The sequence below is a fragment of the Schistocerca americana genome, chromosome 2 (assembly GCF_021461395.2).
Source record: "Schistocerca americana isolate TAMUIC-IGC-003095 chromosome 2, iqSchAmer2.1, whole genome shotgun sequence".
Classification (NCBI taxonomy): domain Eukaryota; kingdom Metazoa; phylum Arthropoda; class Insecta; order Orthoptera; family Acrididae; genus Schistocerca; species Schistocerca americana.
In genome coordinates, this window is record NC_060120.1 from 672,755,553 (window position 1) to 672,777,302 (window position 21,750).

The 21,750-nt window shown below is 45.6% G+C and overlaps 1 protein-coding gene across 1 annotated transcript in view; it reads left to right on the top strand.

Moving 5' to 3' along the window:
* LOC124594818 (cyclin-dependent kinase-like 5) overlaps positions 1–21,750 on the top strand; it is a 353,935-nt gene that overhangs the window by 242,293 nt on the left and 89,892 nt on the right. The window contains exon 6 of the mRNA XM_047133262.1: positions 9,212–9,550. Coding sequence (XP_046989218.1) covers positions 9,212–9,550 — 339 coding nt within the window. The remainder of the gene's footprint in view (positions 1–9,211; positions 9,551–21,750) is intronic.

Below are 21,750 nucleotides of genomic sequence, written 5' to 3' on the forward strand. Positions count from 1 at the left end.
CTAAACTCACACACACACAAAATCTATTATACAGTTTGTAAGAGGAGAGATAGCATGATCGAGGGAAAAACCAGTTTTATTTATTTGCTTGTTATATTAAAATTTCGTGAAATGAAAGCTATAATGTGACGTAATTACAGTTGATTTGAACTCATACAACGGGAGAGATCAGGTCTTTCATGTATTTTAATTTTACATTAATCGGCATAATCTGTTTACTTCAGTGAAAATTTCATATGCTGTTAATTTTTTTAAATAAAACATAAACTAAACTAAAATAACCATACAAGAAATAAAAATAAAAATTAAAAATGTCGGTACTGCCTGAATTATTTCGGCAAGCTGAATAATGGCAGATGGACAATTAAAACTCCCAATCTGTCTTGTGTAACACTTCTTGCAATTCAGATTAGACTACATTTTGAACATGGCTGTTATAATCCTTCATTTTGGATGCTACATACACACCAAATATATTACACTGACGGTGCGCCCCGAGTTTGGACGGGTAGGACTAAGTATCTGCGTCCAGACGACTTGTTTATGATATGAAACAGTATGTCTGTTAGTATCAACATCTCTACAGAAAAACGAGGCTTGAGACTTCAATTTATAATGTGCATAGGTGGTGATGTTTGACCGTTTGTCGCAGCCTTTAGGAATGGTGTCACTTTTTCTTTCAATGATATCTGAAGGATAACTAAATTCACTTTTTGCTTTCTTTGAATTCTACTTTTTTGGTGGTTGCTTGTCTTCATTTGCATCTGTGCTGTTCTTCTGTCATAGCAGGCGCTCTTTGAGGTGCCACAGTGTCACTCGTCCTGCTAAAATCTTCTACTACCTCCAGCAGAATTGTCTCTTCTACCTCCACCTCCTCGGCAATGGCAACTGTTTCCCAGAAGAAAACAATATTTCTTGTCTTAGCAAATCATTTCTAATTCAAGATTTGTGATGTCATGTTGATTTCTGTACGTACTGTCAATCTTCCTCTCTGGTTATGTTCCATATTCCCACATGTAATAGGGCGTTATTAGGGGCTTCTCTGGATACTTCTATACTCTCAAGTCTTCTCCACATTAATTCACAGTCCACTCTTGCTGGCATTCTTTGTTAAGTCCCCTAAAGTTTCTGCCATTTCTTCCTCTGACTGCCTATGACTGAATTGTCGTCTGCATATACCAGTAACTGTGTTCTTCCACTTAGCTTCACACCTTTGCCTTCTCTTGTCATTTCCGGAATTACTTTGTCCAGGACCAAATTAAAAAGAAGTGGTGAAATGACATCATCTTGTCGTACAACTGTTCTGATGGTGAATTCCTTGGGCAGCTCCTCCTGGTATTTCACTTTGGCTCTTGTCTCCGCTGTAGACACCTTCACCAAGCTAATACTTGGTATACCAATCTCCTTGAGGATGTCGTACATAATTTGTGTACACTATGATAAGACTTTGAGAAATCTACAATTGAAACTGATGGTTGAATTTCCAGCACTTCTCCCAGATATGTCTCATTGCGAAAATTAGAGCCACGATTGATCTTGCGCTAAAACCTGTCTGATGCTCTCCAACAGTATCTTCAACAAAAGGCTTCAGCTTTTCAAGACTTATTATCGACAGCTCTTTGTGTGGTGCAGTTAGCAGAGAAATAGTTCTGTAGTTGCTAAAATTCCCTTTACTGTTGTTTTTGTGCAGTGGGATAATGGTAGCTGACTTACACTCTTTTTCGATGCCCTTCTTTCTTCATACTTCACTTATGAGATTGTACGAGGGTGAGTCAAATGAAAACCTTAAATTTGTAATAACAAATCGAAATTTCCTGTAAGCTCGTAAGCTTGCTACAAACAGCGTGGAGAATGGCCTGTAGGTGGCAGCATAGTGCAGATGCACACATACCGTCACAGTATCGGTATAAAGATGGCCGCACCACTTGCGACTTGCACCAGGGAAGAACCGCGTTCTGTTATTCGGTTTTTGCGTAGTGAAAGTATGAAACCTATTGAAATTTATCGACGAATGAAGGTTCAGTACGGTGATGCATGTTTGTCAAAGCAGCAAGTCTACGAATGGAGTAGGGAGTTCGCAAATGGTGTGACTTCGGTGGAAGATGCTCCTCGTCCAGGTCAGGCACAACGAGTTGTGACTACACAGAACGTTGCAGCAGTTAAAGCCATAGTGAAGCAAATCCGCCGATTGACACTGAATGACATTCCAACATGTTTACAGACTAGTCATGGTGCACGGGTGGTTGTGCGGACTATCAAAAGAATTTTTTTCTAAAGGAATGTATGCGCTTTGTAAGCGCTGGAGGACTTGAGCGTGGGGGAGATTATGTTGAAAAGTGATACAGCTTTGTACCAGTTCTGCACAATAAACAATATTTTAAAAAATATTTAAGGTTTTCATTTGACTCTCCCTCGTATATCTGGATCTGACGTGTCCCATCTGCCTTCAACATGTCTGCCGTTGTCGTATCTTCTCCTGGTGAGTTATTATTCTTCAGTTTCTCAATCACTCTTTCTATATCCTGCTGAGTCACTTCAGTTTCTTCTTCCGCTACATCCTCTGCAATTTTTCATTCTGGGAAGACACTCTCTGGTCCACCACATCATGACAGCCCCAAAAGACACTCAGCATCACCTTGCCCGATGATGATTCGGTCTTTGCCGTTTTCAGAGTGGTGAATTCACAAGTTTCCTCTGGTTGCTTTGCCCCTTTGTCTCGGGGTCATAGTGCCCTCGTCCACGGTGATTAGGCGGCTAAAGAATTAATCTCGACTGGCCTGATAGCTACAATATTTCGGCTGTTGCCTCGGTTCGACGGGTATTTTAAATGGATATGAGCAGTTGCGGACAATACTTCACTTTATTAATTGCCTTCGCCATTTTTTTCTGGCTCCTGTAGTGGTAGATATTCTATTGCATTAACGAGGAACCGATTTACGCAGAAAAAAATTGTTCCAGTTTTGACCTCCAGGTGCAAATCTGTCGCTGTATAACATTTTGTTGATGTCTCTGGTGTTCACACTGAACAAACTGTGTAAGCGGCAGATAATAATAAAATCAACATTATACACTACTGGCCATTAAAATTGCTACACCAAGAAGAAATGCAGATGATAAACAGGTATTCATTGGAAAAATATATTATACTAAAACTGACATGTGATTACATTTTCACGCAATTTGGGAGCATAGATCCTGAGAAATCAGTAACCAGAACAACCACCTATGGCTGTAATAACGGCCTTGATACGCCCGAGCATTGAGTCAAACAGAGCTTGGATGGCGTGTACAGGTACAGCTGCCCATGCAGCTTCAACACGACACTACAGTTCATCAAGAGTAGTGACTGGCGTATTGTGACGAGCCAGTTGCTCGGCCACCATTGACCAGACGTTTTCAGTTAGTGAGAGATCTGGAGAATGTGCTGGCCAGGGCAGCAGTCGATGATTTTCTGTACCCAGAAAGGCCCGTACAGGACCTGCAACATGCGGTCGTGCATTATCCTGCTGAAATGTAGGGTTTCACAGGGATCGAACGAAGGGTAGAGCCATGAGTCGTAACACATCTGAAATGTAACGTCCACTGTTCAAAGTGTCGTCAATGCGAACAAGAGGTGACCGAGACGTGTAACCAATGGCACCCCATACCATCACGCCGTGTGATACGCCAGTATGGCGATGACGAATACACGCTTCCAATGTGCGTTCACCGCGATGTCGCCAAACACGGATGCGAGCATCAAAAAAGTTGTTCAGAAGGCTCTGAACACTATGGGACTTAACATCTGAGGTCATCAGTGCCCTAGAACTTAGAACTACTTAAACCTAAGTAACCTGGGACATCACACACATCCATGCCCGAGGCAGGATTCGAACCTGCGACCGTAGCGGTCGCACAGTTCCAGACTGCAGCGTCTAGAACCGCTCGGCCACACCGGCCGGCTGCGACCATCACGATGCTGTAAACAGAACCTGGATTCATCCAAAAAAATGATGTTTTGCCATTCGTGCACCCAGGTTCGTCGTTGAGTACACCATCGCAGGCGCTCCTGTCTGTGATGCAGCGTCAAGAGTAACTGCAGCCATGGTCTCCGAGCTGATAGTCGATGCTGCTGCAAACGTCGTCGAACTGTTGGTCCAGATGGTTGTTGTCTTGCAAACGTCCCCATATGTTGACTCAGGGATCGAGACGTGGATGCCCGATCCGTTACAGCCATGCGGATAAGATGCCTGTCATCTCGACTGCTAGTGATACGAGGCCGTTGGGATCCAGCACGGCGTTCCGTATTACCCTCCTGAACCCACCGATTCCATATTCTGCTAACAGTCATTGGATCTCGACCAACGCGAGCAGCAATGTCGTGATACGATAAACCGCAATCGCGATAGGCTACAATCCGATCTTATCAAAGTCGGAAACGTGATGGTACGCGTTTCTCCTCCTTACACGAGGCATCACAACAACGTTTCACCAGGCAACACCGGTCAACTGCTGTTTGTGTATAAGAAATCGGTTGGAAACTTTACCCATGTCAGCATGTTGTAGGTGTCGCCACCGGCGCCAACCTTGTGTGAATGCTCTGAAAAGCTAATCATTTGCATATCACAGCATCTTGTTCCTGTCGGCTAAATTTCTCGCCTGTAGCACGTCATCTTCGTGGTGTAGCAATTTTAATGGCCTGTAGTGTACATTAATTACTTCTTTAACCTTTTCTGCCTACGTCCCATTCGTAATCCACTACGCATGGATACATTTCTATAAATCTTTCCTGCACTCACAGCGCCAGATTTCATCCTATTGACCTCAATTTGAACTAATTTTTTTCCCTGCTTAAATCCGTGCCGCATTAACGCATTTGTTACATAGTTTAATTCTTAATTTCTTAGCGTGTTTTTGGTACTTGCATTGTTTAATTCATAAATTTCGGGCGTATTATAGTATTTGAGAGTGTAGCATCGCGTTTTAGTACCTGAATAGTGTAATTTCGCTTAGTCTCCTTCCGCCGCCGAGCAGTGTCAGCAGTGCGCAAGTAGCAGCATTACTGCATTTACTAGGCAATCTTGTATTTTAATAACCGTTTAAATTTTGTCGATTTGTTTGCGCTCTCTGTAGATTAGTTCAGACGTTCTTTGCAAAACAGTTTTTAGCATGGATAGGGACTGCAACTGCTGTGTTCGGATGCAGGCTGAGTTGGCATCCCTTCGCTCCCAGCTTCAGGCAGTGTTGGCTTCGGTCACACAGCTTGAGGCTGTTGCCAATGGGCATCACTGTGGGGGTCCGGATGGGGGTTTGTCGGGGACGGCCAGCTCGTCCCACGCATCCCCTGATCGGACTACGACTGTGGTTGCCCGGGATACTGCCCGCATTGAGGCTGATCCCTCACCTGTGGTAGAGTGGGAGGTCGTTTCAAGGTGTGGCAGGGGGCGAAAGACATTCCGGAGGGCTGAACGGAAAGCCTCTCCAGTTTGTCTGAGCCGGTTTCAGGCTCTGTCTCAGGCTGATACTGATCTTCGGCCTGACATGGCTGCTTGTCCTGTTCCAGAGGTTGCCCCTCAGTCTGCAAGATCCGGGCAGTTGCAGAGGGTGGGCTTACTGGTAGTTGGGAGCTCCAACGTCAGGCGCGTAATGGGGCCCCTTAGGGAAATGGCAGCAAGAGAGGGGAAGAAAACCAATGTGCACTCCGTGTGCATACCGGGGGGAGTCATTCCAGAAGTGGAAAGGGTCCTTCCGGATGCCATGAAGGGTACAGGGTGCACCCATCTGCAGGTGGTCGCTCACGTCGGCACCAATGATGTGTGTCGCTATGGATCGGAGGAAATCCTCTCTGGCTTCCGGCGGCTATCTGATTTGGTGAAGACTGCCAGTCTCGCCAGCGGGATGAAAGCAGAGCTCACCATCTGCAGCATCGTCGACAGGACTGACTGCGGACCTTTGGTACAGAGCCGAGTGGAGGGTCTGAATCAGAGGCTGAGACGGTTCTGCGACCGTGTGGGCTGCAGATTCCTCTACTTGCGCCATAGGGTGGTGGGGTTTCGGGTTCCGCTGGATAGGTCAGGAGTCCACTACACGCAACATGCGGCTACACGGGTAGCAGGGGTTGTGTGGCGTGGGCTGGGCGGTTTTTTAGGTTAGATGGCCTTGGGCAAGTACAGAAAGGGCAACAGCCTCAACGGGTGCGGGGCAAAGTCAGGACATGCGGGGACCAAGCAGCAATCGGTATTGTAATTGTCAACTGTCGAAGCTGCGTTGGTAAAGTACCGGAACTTCAAGCGCTGATAGAAAGCACCGAAGCTGAAATCGTTATAGGTACAGAAAGCTGGCTTAAGCCAGAGATAAATTCTGCCGAAATTTTTACAAAGGTACAGACGGTGTTTAGAAAGGATAGATTGCATGCAACCGGTGGTGGAGTGTTCGTCGCTGTTAGTAGTAGTTTATCCTGTAGTGAAGTAGAAGTGGATAGTTCCTGGGAATTATTATGGGTGGAGGTTACACTAAACAACCGAACTAGGTTAATAATTGGCAGCATTAGTGGCAGAACAACTGAGAGAAAATTTGGAATACATTTCACATAAATTTTCTCAGCATGTTATAGTCTTAGGTGGAGATTTCAATTTACCAGATATAGACTGGGACACTCAGATGTTTAGGACGGGTGGTAGGGACAGAGCATCGAGTGACATTATACTGAGTGCACTATCCGAAAATTACCTCGAGCAATTAAACAGAGAACCGACTCGTGGAGATAACATCTTGGACCTACTGATAACAAACAGACCCGAACTTTTCGACTCTGTATGTACAGAACAGGGAATCAGTGATCATAACGCCGTTGCAGCATCCCTGAATATGGAAGTTAATAGGAATATAAAAAACGGGAGGAAGGTTTATCTGTTTAGCAAGAGTAATAGAAGGCAGATTTCAGACTACCTAACAGATCAAAACGAAAATTTCTGTTCCGACACTGACAATGTTGAGTGTTTATGGAAAAAGTTCAAGGCAATCGTAAAATGCGTTTTAGACAGGTACGTGCCGAGTAAAACTGTGAGGGACGGGAAAAACCCACCGTGGTACAACAACAAAGTTAGGAAACTACTGCGAAAGCAAAGAGAGCTCCACTCCAAGTTTAAACGCAGCCAAAACCTCTCAGACAAACAGAAGCTAAACGATGTCAAAGTTAGCGTAAGGAGGGCTATGCGTGAAGCGTTCATTGAATTCGAAAGTGAAATTCTATGTACCGACTTGACAGAAAATCCTAGGAAGTTCTGGTCTTACGTTAAATCAGTAAGTGGCTCGAAACAGCATATCCAGACACTACGGGATGATGATGGCATTGAAACAGAGGATGACACCCGTAAAGCTGAAATACTAAACACCTTTTTCCAAAGCTGTTTCACAGAGGAAGACCGCACTGCAGTTCCTTCTCTAAATCCTCGCACAAACGAAAAAATGGCTGACATCGAAATAAGTGTCCAAGGAATAGAAAAGCAACTGGAATCACTCAGTAGAGGAAAGTCCACTGGACCTGACGGGATACCAATTCGATTCTACACAGAGTACGCGAAAGAACTTGCCCCCCTTCTAACAGCCGTGTACCGCAAGTCTCTAGAGGAACGGAGGGTTCCAAATGATTGGAAAAGAGCACAGATAGTCCCAGTCTTCAAGAAGGGTCGTCGAGCAGATGCGCAAAACTATAGACCTATATCTCTTACGTCGATCTCTAGTAGAATTTTAGAACATGTTTTTTGCTCGCGTATCATGTCATTTCTGGAAACCCAGAATCTACTATGTAGGAATCAACATGGATTCCGGAAACAGCGATCGTGTGAGACCCAACTCGCCTTATTTGTTCATGAGACCCAGAAAATATTAGATACAGGCTCCCAGGTAGATGCTATTTTTCTTGACTTCCGGAAGGCGTTCGACACAGTTCCGCACTGTCGCCTGATAAACAAAGTAAGAGCCTACGGAATATCAGACCAGCTGTGTGGCTGGATTGAAGAGTTTTTAGCAAACAGAAGACAACATGTTGTTATCAATGGAGAGACGTCTACAGACGTTAAAGTAACTTCTGGCGTGCCACAGGGGAGTATTATGGGACCATTGCTTTTCACAATATATATAAATGACTTAGTAGATAGTGTCGGAAGTTCCATGCGGCTTTTCGCGGATGATGCTGTAGTATACAGAGAAGTTGCAGCATTAGAAAATTGTAGCGAAATGCAGGAAGATCTGCAGCGGATAGGCACTTGGTGCAGGGAGTGGCAACTGACCCTTAACATAGACAAATGTAATGTATTGCGAATACATAGAAAGAAGGATCCTTTATTGTATGATTATATGATAGCGGAACAAACACTGCTAGCAGTTACTTCTGTAAAATATCTGGGAGTATGCGTGCGGAACGATTTGAAGTGGAATGATCATATAAAATTAATTGTTGGTAAGGCGGGTACCAGGTTGAGATTCATTGGGAGAGTGCTTAGAAAATGTAGTCCATCAACAAAGGAGGTGGCTTACAAAACACTCGTTCGACCTATACTTGAGTATTGCTCATCAGTGTGGGATCCGTACCAGATCGGTCTGACGGAGGAGATAGAGAGGATCCAAAGAAGAGCGGCGCGTTTCGTCACAGGGTTATTTGGTAACCGTGATAGCGTTACGGAGATGTTTAATAAACTCAAGTGGCAGACTCTGCAAGAGAGGCGCTCTGCATCGCGGTGTAGCTTGCTCGCCAGGTTTCGAGAGGGTGCGTTTCTGGATGAGGTATCGAATATATTGCTTCCCCCTACTTATACCTCCCGAGGAGATCACGAATGTAAAATTAGGGAGATTAGAGCGCGCACGGAGGCTTTCAGACAGTCGTTCTTCCCGCGAACCATACGCGACTGGAACAGGAAAGGGAGGTAATGACAGTGGCACGTAAAGTGCCCTCCGCCACACACCGTTGGGTGGCTTGCGGAGTATCAATGCAGATGTAGATTAGAATAGCTACCAAGTTTCGCTGACATACGATAATTAAGCTCACACTGGACCTCTATGAATAGCTGCACTTTAATGATAACCACCCAGTACTACGGTGTGTGTAACGAGTGCAACCATGTACCCGCAAACAAACCGGAGATTTAATTACGGCACGTAACTTTACTCTTTCAGGTTGATAATTAAAACTTTGACTAGCCCGGTTAACTGTGACGGGTTGTGGGTGGGACAGGGAAGCTGGCGCCGCGGCACCAGCAGCTGGTGGCGCGCAACCCGCTGCTGCGCGGCCTGCGGCGGGCCGCCGAGGAGCCGGCGCAGACGTTGGCGCGCACCTTCCCCGCGTGGCCGTCGTTCGCCGTCGAGCTGCTGGCGCTGTGCCTGGCCGCCGAGCCGGCGCACCGGCCGTCCGCCGCCGACCTCATGGAGCAGCCCTACTTCACGCACGACCACTTCCCCGAGCGCTTCCTGCCCGAGCTGCTGGCGCGCGTCGCCCAGGAGAGCCAGGGGAACCCCCTGCTGCGCAGGCAGGCCGCCGCCGCCATCAGCTCCGCTTCCCGCCGAGACATCCGGGGTGCGTGATACACCTCGGCCTACTCTCATGTCTCCATCACAGAGCTTGCACCCAACGGTAGTAGTAGTAGAAGTAGTAGTAGTAGCAGCTGTACTCATTCGTCGGTCGCTCTAAGACTCTGGAAATACAGTATTGTGGTACCATTTTACAGTTTAAAGGCTCGTGCACACCAGGCCAACGAACGACAGAGACTGGATTCGCCCGATAACGCTGGTCGCCAATGTATTGGCGTTCGCATCTCATCCACACCAAACGAAGGTCTTACTTGGGGCCAATGGATTCGGCCATATGGAATCGAAGTTGACTGTATTGGAATATGGGCTACTTCATAATTCTTTCTCTAATCAAAATTACGGATCTCGAATTGTTATTGAATTGTGTGGGCCCTAAAATTTCCAAAGATAACACATCTCTTTAAAAGAGTCCTACCTGCAGTGGAGCCGGCCGCGGTGGTCTCACGGTTCTAAGCGCGCAGTCCGGAACCGTGCGACTGCTACGGTCGCAGGTTCGAATTCTGCCTCGGGCATGGATGTGTGTGATGTCCTTAGGTTAGTTAGGTTTAAGTAGTTCTAAGTTTTAGGGGACTGATGACCACAGCTGTTAAGTCCCATAGTGCTCAGAGCCATTTTTGAACCTGCAGTGGAAAGTTAGGAGTCACTCCCAAATTCGCTTTGTCGTTCACGGCAAAAAGATGTCAATAAAGACACCATTTTCCTTTTCATATCGTGCATATCACTGTGTAATAGCTGAGTTATTTCCCTCCAAGCGTCTAGTCTTTCCAGTTTGTTTTTATAATCGCAGTTACTGTATGGGATTAGCCGAGCGGTCTTGGGCGCTGCAGTCATGGACTGTGCGACTGGTCCCGGCGGTGGTCCGAGTCCTCCCTCGGGCATGGATGTGTGTGTTTGTCCTTAGGATAATTTAGGTTAAGTAGTGTGTAAGCTTAGGGACTGATGACCCTTAGCAAATAGTTCAAATGGCTCGGAGCACTATGGGACTTAACTTCTGAGGTCATCAGTCCCCTCGAACTTAGAACTACTTAAACCTAACTAACCTAAGGACATCACACACATCCATGCCCGAGGCAGGATTCGAACCTGCGACCGCAGCGGTCGCGCGGTTCCTGACTGTAGCGCCTAGAACCGCTCAGCCACTCCGGCCGGCCGATGATGACCTTAGCAGTTAAGTCCCATAAGATTTGACACACATTTGAACATATAGTAGCAGTTCGTAGGGGCCCGTAAACGTTCCCGTTCACGATAAAATTCTATCAACTTTAATGCTCTCGCCATGTCGCACTCTGTACTCCTGTATTTTTAAACACAATAAATACAGACCCATAGCAAGAGCAGGCACTGCCCGCAGAGAAACAGCGACTGTGGAAATTAAGTTTCGCAGGACAGCCACAAGTCGCACTCAGTATGTTTTATCTAATGGTTTCTCTCCTTAATTTGACAGCCGATTATTATACTTTAAACTGTAAATTCCAGTGTTTCTCATGATGCCCTTGTTAAATTAAAGAGTGAAACTGGTCAATAGAACACATCAAGTGTGACTTGTGGCTGTCCTGGGAAACAAATACAAACCTGTTCTAGAGGCACTAGACACAGAAAATCGCGACCGAACCAACGAACATTCGCCGCGGCGTCCACTCAACGAGAAGGTTTCCAACGCCAAGTAATCTCCAACGCTTTGATGTTACCGCCAGCAAGCGGAACCGCAACCAAGGTCAACTACTTCGATGGCAACGATTTGCCGCCCGTACACTTTTAGCAAATCTCGGCCAACGAAGACGTTAGTTGGCCTTCGTTACCCTACTGTGTACGCGCCATAAGAACAACGAACCCAACTCAAACGTAGACCTATAGGCGTTTGCCTATCTGCAGGACTAATTTGACAAGGATGGGACACGCAGTCATTTGCTGTCTTATAGTACGTCTACATTTATACTCTGTAAGCCACCTTACGGTGTGTGTAGGGTACTTTTGGTACCTCTACTGTCCCCCCCCCCCTCTTCCTTATTCCATTTGCGAATGGCGTGTGGGAAGAATAACCGTTAGCGAACCCCCATAGGAGCTCCAGTTTCTCTGATTTTCTCATTGTGATCATTTCGGGCGACGTATGTGGGAGGAATGCAAATATTGCTCAACTCTTCTTCGAACGTACACAAGCAGAAGTTCAGCAGTAAACCTCTCCGTGATGCACAACGAGCTTGTTTGCTGAACATCTCCGTAATGGTCTCATGCTTGTTAAAGCCCTCCTCTCACGGGACAAGAATAGGCACGCGGACGAGGTGCTGTTGACGTCACAGCGTGGAATTCCACGTTCCAGTACACTGCACAGCGTGAAAGGAAGAATCTGGCATGTCAGATTTGTGCCTCGTAGAGAGGAACATGGCCAATCAGATGCGACATCGTTTTACGGTACAAGCAGGAGTCGCCATGTTGTATGGCGTTAAACATCGTATTTGGTGGGTTTTCTTTCTCACAAGGTACGTGGTATGAATATAAGGTGTTTCAAAGCATCGACAAATCGAGCATCTCTCGAAAACGCGTCGTCTTACCTACGATTTGATTTGTTATAATAACACGACGGGAAATCAGTTGGTAAAGTTTTCCTGTAGATGCTGTTTTTAGTATTATAACTTGTGTGATACGAAAGTACACATTTTCAATGCTAGGGCACAATGAAGATCTGTCAAAAGCGCGTCTTTTTGCTACAACTTGCGTATCAAACACTGGCATTTGTAGATACAGCCCTGATACAGTGTATGCCACCTACGAAAGTACAGTTGCTTGTTGAAGCTGTAGCGCAATTGACCATTTTGCAGCTCCACCTTGCACATCGAGTCTGCACGTCGAGTCAGCAGGTTGTCCTTACTTCCGCTTGTGCCACAGCGCCGCGTGTGTCGAACGGTGTGTTTGTCATGTGCGTGTATCAGCTGGTGTCGCATCGTTCTTGCGTAGCTGAGTTTATTGTTGATTTGTTCTCTGCCCGCGCCATGATGTCTGTCGAGTCTCCCAAGAATATTTATCGTCGTGGTACGTTCGCTTCTTTAGAAATTCACGATTGGTTGGTTGATAGGATTCGCTTTACATCTGATCAGAATAGATACTGCTTGTTTTGATTCTGATTTGCACACATTTTTGTGAAGTTTCAAGATCGCTTCCAAGTAGATTGGCTTTTCTCTCGGGTTGGTTCTCCAGCGATGTTTACACACCGTGATGGTTCCGTTAGTCTAGTCCTTCTTGCAAATTCAGCTATCGAGTATATTCCAGTTGTAATTTACAATCTTCCACCCGAAGTGGACGAATTATTTCTTAAGGCGGCGGTACTTCCCTTTGGAGTCGTTCGGCGTATCTGGCAGGAACACTAGTCTTCACAACACCACTTACAAAGTTAACGTGACATCCGAACAGTAGAAACGAGTGTTCAAAAAAAGAATACTCCTTCACATCTGACTGTTTGTGGTTACCGGATTCATGTTACATACCAAGGCAAGAAGGGACCTGCTTCCTTTGTAATGAAATTGGCCATCTCAGATCCAGTTATCTGCGTCGGGCCCGCATCTCGTGGTCGTGCAGTAGCGTTCTCACTTCCCACGCCCGGGTTCCCGGGTTCGATTCCCGGCGGGGTCAGGGATTTTCTCTGCCTCGTGATGGCTGGGTGTTGTGTGATGTCCTTAGGTTAGTTAGGTTTAAGTAGTTCTAAGTTCTAGGGGACTGATGACCATAGATGTTAAGTCCCATAGTGCTCAGAGCCATTTTTTATCTGCGTCGTGATACGGTTTTAAAGTCGTGTTCTGGAAAACGTCGTCCGTTGACATTAGCTGAATTAGTGTGTCCACAATCTGCTGTCAGTACTTCTCCACCTTTAGAAGATGTTGAGGAGACGTTACCCCCACTAAGCCCGACTTTCCGCTTTTACTGGCATGATGAGATGTAACCCCAGCTGCCGTAGAGGCGCCGGCATCGGTACCATAATTTAAAAGCCAGCGGACTCAGAAAGGTGAAGATTTTGAAACCACCGCTCACAAATCTCGCCTCTCCGGGAAGATAATGGTTGCGGGTGCCTCTTCCCGTGGTGATACTTTGAATACTTACGCTAGTTGCGGTTCTTGTTTTGCCAGGAGTGACGTGGCTGTTTCTGATGGCGTTGAAATGAGTGTTGCATTTGCGTACTGTCCCCCGCCGGTAGAATCGTGTGTTACGGTGAGTTCCGATTATTTATCGGAGACATCGTCTGTTGTTTTGCCTTTACAGTGTTCTTGAAAATATCATCCCTTCCTCGTTCTGGTACGGTGGAGCAACAGGTTACTACGGATTCTCTTCCGGGGAGTCAGATGATGCAGACGGCGCCAGACGCTGCATTGTCTGTCTGTTCTTTATCTGATGGTGGTGTTCGTCGCTCCCAGTTGTATTTCTCGCATTCCGTTGACTGGAGTGGGGATGGTCCTCTCCTTGCCCCTCCCCCCTCCCGCAGCGGACCTTTGATGGGCCTCCTACCCTTCTGCGTCAAGAAGTTACGTGATGTGAAACAACGTTTTCAACCTGAGGTGTGCCGGCCGGAGTGGCCGAGCGGTTCTAGGCGCTACAGTCTTGAACCGCGCGACCGCTACGGTCGCAGGTTCGAATCCTGCCTCGGGCATGGATGTGTGTGATGTCCTTAGGTTAGTTAGGTTTAAGTAGTTCCATGTTCTAGGGGACTAATGACCTCAGAAGTTAAGTCCCATAGTGCTCAGAGCCATTGGAACCATTTGAACCAACCTGAGGTGTAGCGTCGTGCCGGAAAAAACAAAGCGTGGAACCTGGAACTTCCCACGGGGAGGCCTCGAATCTTGTACCTTCTTCTCCGCCATCTGCCGGTGTTATGGGGAGCGGAACGTGATGCATAAATTCTTTTCTATTCCTCTTTCCATGCATCACATGTCTTAACTAATCCAGGCGTATACGTTTTTTTTTATCACAAATGTTGGTAGGATAAGCTCTCCATTACTACTTAATCCATTATGACAGAAGTGTTATTTGATGAGTTTTGTCTCCCCAGGGATTCTGTGTTTTTTAACGTTGCGCCGGAAAGTTTTCCTGGAATGGCCGTGTTGCGTAGGGACGGTATTCCGTTGACGGATTTTGAAACGGTGGACGATGGTCAGCGTGTAGGGTGTAGTTTTTATGATCTCGCCTTAATTTTTCTTTGTGCTCCATCTGGATCTGGTCGTAGATGTTACTGCTCGCGTTTTTATTGGGAAGATGCCATTAATTTATTTCGTCAAAATCCGCGAAAAATTTGGATTGGGGAAGATCGAAATGCGTCTTACTTCCTGTGAATCAGACTCGTGAACTTAGTGATATTGTGGCGTCGTTGAGTCTCCAAAATGCTTGGATCTGCAGATATCCCGCATTAGTGCAGTTTATGTATTTTACAGCTACTTGTAGTAGTCGACTCGACAGTTTTTATTTGTCTGCTTCCCTATGTAACTAGTTTCTGTCAACTGAATAATTATTCCTGCCAGTTTCAATGACTTAACCACGTCCCGTAGCGGGTACATCTTTCTCACCCTATTTAGAAGCAAAATATTTTACATCTGACCGACCCCTCTCTCTGGACGAAATCAACTCTGCCGTGCGGGGGCAGGCAAGCCATTCGCGAGTGGTTGTCGCTCGTTTACGGGTGGGTTACCATTGTCGGACCTAGGCTTCACACTGCACTCATGCGTAAAGCGCTGATCAAGCGGCTGAAATGAGGAGGAGTCGGGAATTTTATTATGTTGTCCTTCGTGATCTTTCTAAATAGCGCTCGAGACGTTCAAAAAATGGTTCAAATGGCTCTGAGCACTATGGGACTTAACTTCTAACCAATCTAAGGACATCACACACATCCATGCCCGAGGCAGGATTCGAACCTGCGACCGTTCTAATTACTGGTATTCAGGCGTCTACTGACGTGAATGGTCGTCTTTTACCCCTCATACACTGTACGATCAAAAGTATCCGAACACCCCCAATAATACACGTTTTTCATATTAGGTGCATTGTGCTGACACCTACTGCCAGGCACTCCATATCTGCTACCTCAGTAGTCATTAGACATGGTGAGAGAGCAGAATGGGGCGCTTCGCGGAACTCACGGACTTCGAACGTGGTCAGGTGATTGGGTGTCACTTGTGTCATACGCCTGTAAGCGAGATTTCCGCACTCCTAAACATCCCTACGTCCACTGTTTCCGATGTGATAGTGAAGTGGAAACGTGAGGAGACACGTACAGCACAAGAGCGTACAGGCCGACCTCGTCTGTTGACTGACAGAGACCGCCGACAGTTGAAGAGGCTCGTAATGTGTAATAAGCAGACATCTATCCAGACCATCACTCAGGAATTCCAGACTGCATCAGGATTCACTGTAGGTACTATGATCGTTAGGCGGGAGGTGAGGAAACTTGGATTTCATGGTCGGGCGGCTGCTCATAAGCTACACATCACGTCGGTAAATGCCAAACGACGCCTCGCTTGGTTTGAAGAGCGTAAACACTGGACGACTGAACAGTGGAAAAATGTTACGTGGAGTGGTGAATCACGGTACACATTGTTGCGATCCGATGACAAGGTATGGGTATGGCGAATGCCCGGTGAACGTCATCTGCCAGCGTGTGTAGTGCCAACAGTAAAATTCGGAGGCGGTGGTGTTATGGTGTGGTCTTGTTTCTCATGGAGGGGGCTTGCACCCCTTGTTGTTTTGCATGGCTCTATCACAGCACAGGCCTACATTGATGTTTAAGCATCTTCTTGTTTCCCACTGTTGAAGAGCAATTCGGTAATGGCGACTGCATCTTTCAACGCGATCCAGCACCTGTTCATAATGCACGGCCTGTGGCGGAGTGGTTATACGACAATAACATCCCTGTAATGGACTGGCCTGCACAGAGTCCTGACTGAAATCCTATAGAACACCTTTGGGATGTTTTGAAACGCCAGGTCTCACCGACCGACATCGATACCTCTCCTCAGTGCAGCACTCCAAGAAGAATTGGCTGCCATCCCCCAAGAAACCTCCCAGCACCTGATTGAACGTATGCCTGCGAGAGTGGAAAGTGTCATCAAGGCTAAGGGTGGGCCAACACCATATTGAATTCTAGCATTACCGATGGAGGGCGCCACGAACTTGTAAGTCATTTTCAGCCAGGTGTCCGGGTACTTTTGATCACATAATGTAGAAGTGCGCCGAGGTGTCCTGCAAGGGTATCCTCTATCTAGGTCGTTATTCGTGCTATTTCCGGGACCTTTATTTCGGTCCGTAGCTGCTCGATTGGGTGGCTGGTAGTTCATAGTATGAAGGCTTTCACGACCGGATGTATAGTACACTGAAATAGTAGTGAATTTCCTCTCCTGTTTATTCACATTACGATACATTTATTTACAACTTCATGTATTTTGCTACTGTCTTCTGGCATTGCCGCCTTCCTGTAGACAACAGTTTCTCCTGTGAACAGCCACAGAGTCTCCAATGTTATCCAGTAGAAAATTTATGTAAGTTCAGGCGTACTTCAAAGAAGTGCGATAACTCCTTGAACTACCCCTGTAATTACCTTTACATCCGTCGATTTCATCCTGTTGTCATCCGACAACGTGTTGTTCTGTTAAAAATTTCTAAATGCACTCACAAATCTGCTAGCCAAACAACAGCGCGGAGCTGTATCAAATATCTTCTGGGAGTCAAAGAAAACATATTCAAGCTGGGCGCCTTTGTCTGTGGTACTATGGATCTCGTGGACAAACAGAGCTAGCCGAGTTTATAAGATACTGCAGCATACCGGGTCAGTAGTGCGCACTTTCAAACAGATCATACTTCCCAGACTGCATTGAGACAGCGGAAACAAATATCCAATGCCGCTTTTCCACCGAGGCGGAGTAAACACCCTAAACATTGGTAGATGACCCATCTACTAATGTGAGCGGTTGTCCATCGCTGCATTTTTACCCTTATGTGCACCTTTTAATTTTAAGCGAGACGCCAATGAAATTGTCAGTGAATAAAAGAAAGACAAAATACATGAAGTGATGTATATGTATTTAAATAGCCGGAATCAAGGCGGTTTTGATGGAAGTGAAACAATATTTTTGAAACACGTTTGATTTATTCACAATAGATCACATTATTTCGAACGGTGGCTCAACACAGGATACATCGCTACAAAAATATAAAATGAAATAGATGAGGTCTTGCGATATCGAGAAACAGCTGGGATAGGTTCGCTATTGTCATAGCAAGAACAGTGTAAATAAGCCATATGTCTAGCAGTGCCCCAGAGCAGTTTGCAGGCAAATTATGTACGCGAATTTAAAACGTTGTGTTTTGCACAACAAAAGTTTGCTAATATCTCAACCACTGAATAAGAGCACTCAGATCTCTAACTCACTGTCAGTTTAAAAGTTAAAACATTAACTCCCGAAAAATGCCTTACTCGGCACACATCCACATGCGGCAATTCGCCTCCTAAACAATTATACCGGATCGGTGTCCACCGGAAAAAGAGCATGGAAAACCCTTTCCACACTAGTCAAGACGTACTTTATTTTCTCCTGCCGTTTCCACAGTGCGCTATTCAAATGTCTTATTTTTTAAAACCAGTTTCCAACTTTTCATACAATAAACATACAATCAAATCTTATCACAATCATCAATGCAGAACCTTAATTGTTTCTCAGTCTTGACAGATAGCATTAGCATTTTATGTACTTTGTTTATAACAAACTTAATTTATTCTGTTGTGAATATGCTTATTAGTTTCCGAGTCTCATGCATTCCCGGTTGTGATTTTGAAAGCATTGGCAACATAATGTGTTGGTACTTATATTTCTGAATCCGTTTCCTCCCCTCATCTCGGAAAATTCTCGGCAAAATTCCACTCAGTACACAAGCTCAGCACAGGACACAATGCCGTAGCTGTGGTCTCTGTGTTATTACGCGACACTTCCTCCTGTTATCTTACAATTTCTGTTGTGGACTCCGTGTTGATTTTCACCCTCGAAAACCATCACGATACACGAGTGTAAAACAGTTTCATGATTACACACGACATGTTATTGATATCGACCTATAATTAGTACATCTGCTGGACTACCTTTCTTGAAATTGGGACTAACCTGCTCTTTCTTCCAGACGCTAGATGCCCTTCGTTGCTCCAGCGACCTGTGATTAACTACAGTTTAGGGGCAAATCTTTTTGCGTAGTCTCTATAAAATCTCACAGTTAGTTTCAGATGCCATTCCACACTTGGCACTTATAGCTGATTTTTTTGTTCTGTAGCTATTTGTCTCAACATCTACCATTTCGATGTTTGTGTGATGAAAGGAGGAACTACTACATTAATAGGTATGAAAGGAGAGTTCACGGTCAAAGTGTGTCACTGATGACATCATCGATGACGTCTTGGATGACGTCATCGATGAGTCATGGCTTTCTCACACCCTCCACCCGTCCGACAAAGACCAACTGCACTACGCATGAAATGACGGGAAATCAAGTTTTGGCGGGAAATAGAAAAAATAGCCCAATTGCGCTTGTTTGTTTCCTATGAATAGAGGGTTGTTGCCCTAAGTATAAATTGGCAGCAAATTCAAAATGGGGCTGGTGACTAGGGATATTTGCCCTGGCTGTGTGACATCACAATCCGAGACTGGGGATAAGAGCACCCTCCTAACTATGATGTCAAAAGCCAATAATGCCTACCTGGAATGCAAGATGGCTATAGAACATGGCGATCGGTGCAGCTGTATGACATCCAGCTCAGATTCAAAGGGCTGTTTATGACCATTTAGAATTCCGGCATACTGGCCCAAAGCTGTAATACTGGCCCTGCCTCTATGACGTCACAGTCCATCTCAAACCTGTTAGTCTATTTTTATAACGGTGTAGAATTGAGGTATACTGTCCTAGACTTGAAATACTGGCTCAGTCCTGCTATGAGCTACCGTTCACTCAGATGTATGATCACTGCTTCTCCTAACTCTAGGTTTGGATCTCTCCACTTGTGTCTTTATTTAAAGAAACACCAGTGAGGGAAGAGGAAAGGCTCTCTGCCCCCCCCCCCCTTACCAACACCATCCTCCCCCCTCCTTCCCACCATCCCCAAGCGATCATGTTGCCTCGCTATCCAGCCACTCTGTGGCATGCAGGGATCAAGGCTACTGTCCTGCCGCTGCCAGGCAACAGCCCTAACTGAACCTGAATGACAAGATTCAAATTGAAAACCCACTTACCCCAAGTTTAAAGTGATAGGATGTCTGCTGCCCGTCAAACTGTAAATTGCTTGTCCTAACTTTAAAAATAAATAGTCCACCAATGCAACCTGTACGATTGTCAAATACTCGTCAATGCCATACATGGTTGGTGGGAAAGGAATAGGAGAGGTAATCACTTGCATCTTTATTTGAACACTACTGCCCCCATACCACGCCATGCTGACCATCGGTTACCTCGGAGATGCCAGCTCACATCATCTCTGCCGCACTTCCCTGTGCAGGCTGTGCCGTGCTGGGCACGGCTGGGTCACCTGCCGTGCCGGGAACGTACTCTCATGTTGACAGACCGCGTGTAACTCAGCTCCAGTATTGCTCGGAGTGCACAACATGACATCACACACCTCCTGTATTTCCCACTACAGAGAGGCTGCTTGCACCTGCAGTAGGTGTACCGTGTACTGGCCAGGACCAGGGCGATTATCCACTAAGGCAATGTGTCGACATCACAGTCTGCATGCTCTCTGCCATACTCCTAAGACTACAAGCTTTTACACTAAATACAGTATAATTGTAGAACAAGATTGCATCTGTTGCTTTAGAGGAATGTGATCAAACGGTTCTGACATTCCGTAGCTGGAGTAATACACTAGGTCTCTGCACACTGCTGCCACTGCCACTTCACCAGTGCTGCAGCAAGCCTCTAACCACAGAGCGATGGAGGAAACTGCCACAAACCAAGTGTAACTGTACCAAGTGTAACTGTACACTGCGCATTTCATATTTGCAGCTGACTGTTAGATGCTCCAGTAGACCATGTGGTCTTGTGTGTATCCATTTGCTTTCACCTCCCCAGTATGTTTCTGGAGCAGCAGGTGCCTGATCGTACAGTGAGGAATGCAACCAACATCACACACCTTTTGCCTGATACAGGCCATATGCCCCACCACAATTGGTGTGCACTATAGTTGTAATAGAAAATCCATTTCCACATAATACAGTTCACATCCACCTAACAAGACTCTCTTGTACAAAGCTCCATACACAATGAATGCAAACTTTAAGGGGATAAAACTACCACTTTGTACATCAAATACAACATTGATTCAGTTTGACACAAACTATTTACAAGTTTCTGGAGGGGTACTTCATTCCTATATTGCTTGTGTAACATTTGTGATGGTGCTACAACAACGTCCCAATGTGATCAAAAATAAAATGTCAGGGAAATTTGAGAAAGCAAACATTGCTTGTTTCCTTCAAATTATATTGAGCAAAGGGGAGCGCATTCAATATAGCGTTCGCCTGTAAAATTTTAAAAACCAGAACGTAGAATTGATCATAATAATGTCTTCTATACTATTTCCTCTATAGCACACAACAGCACCCCACATCACATCAGCTAGAAAGAGATCAAAACAGCTTTTAGGGTGTGTGTACGTGCTTTCTTTTTGTGAGATGTTATTGAGAATCATTAGATATTAAATGACACAATCAACAGCTGCACTCAAGTAATGCTACCTTACATTTGCCACAATTACAAATTGACCAATAACATCAACACAGGAAGCAACAACACAGCACAACACAAACTTTCTTTGCTCATCCAGCACACATCCAAGCCAAGTCACCCAACTGTGTGCTTAAATCAATTAAAATTTTACCAGAAGACCTGAATTTCACTTCATACCACTACAATTTCATCTGGACTATACATAAATTTTATGATTCTAACAGGATGTCTATGATTTATTTCAGTACCTTTGTGTCGTGCACTCTAAAATTGGAAGTACTAGCATCTTCCTTTATGGAACATGTCACTACCAATATGCATGTGCATGTGTTTGTTGTAGAATACAATAGGGAAGGATCAAAATTCAGCACAAATAATTGCAATGTTCAACTCTCAAGTGTTGATAGTGTTGCTGGATTGCAGTGTGTAAGAATCATACAAGCACAGTGAAAA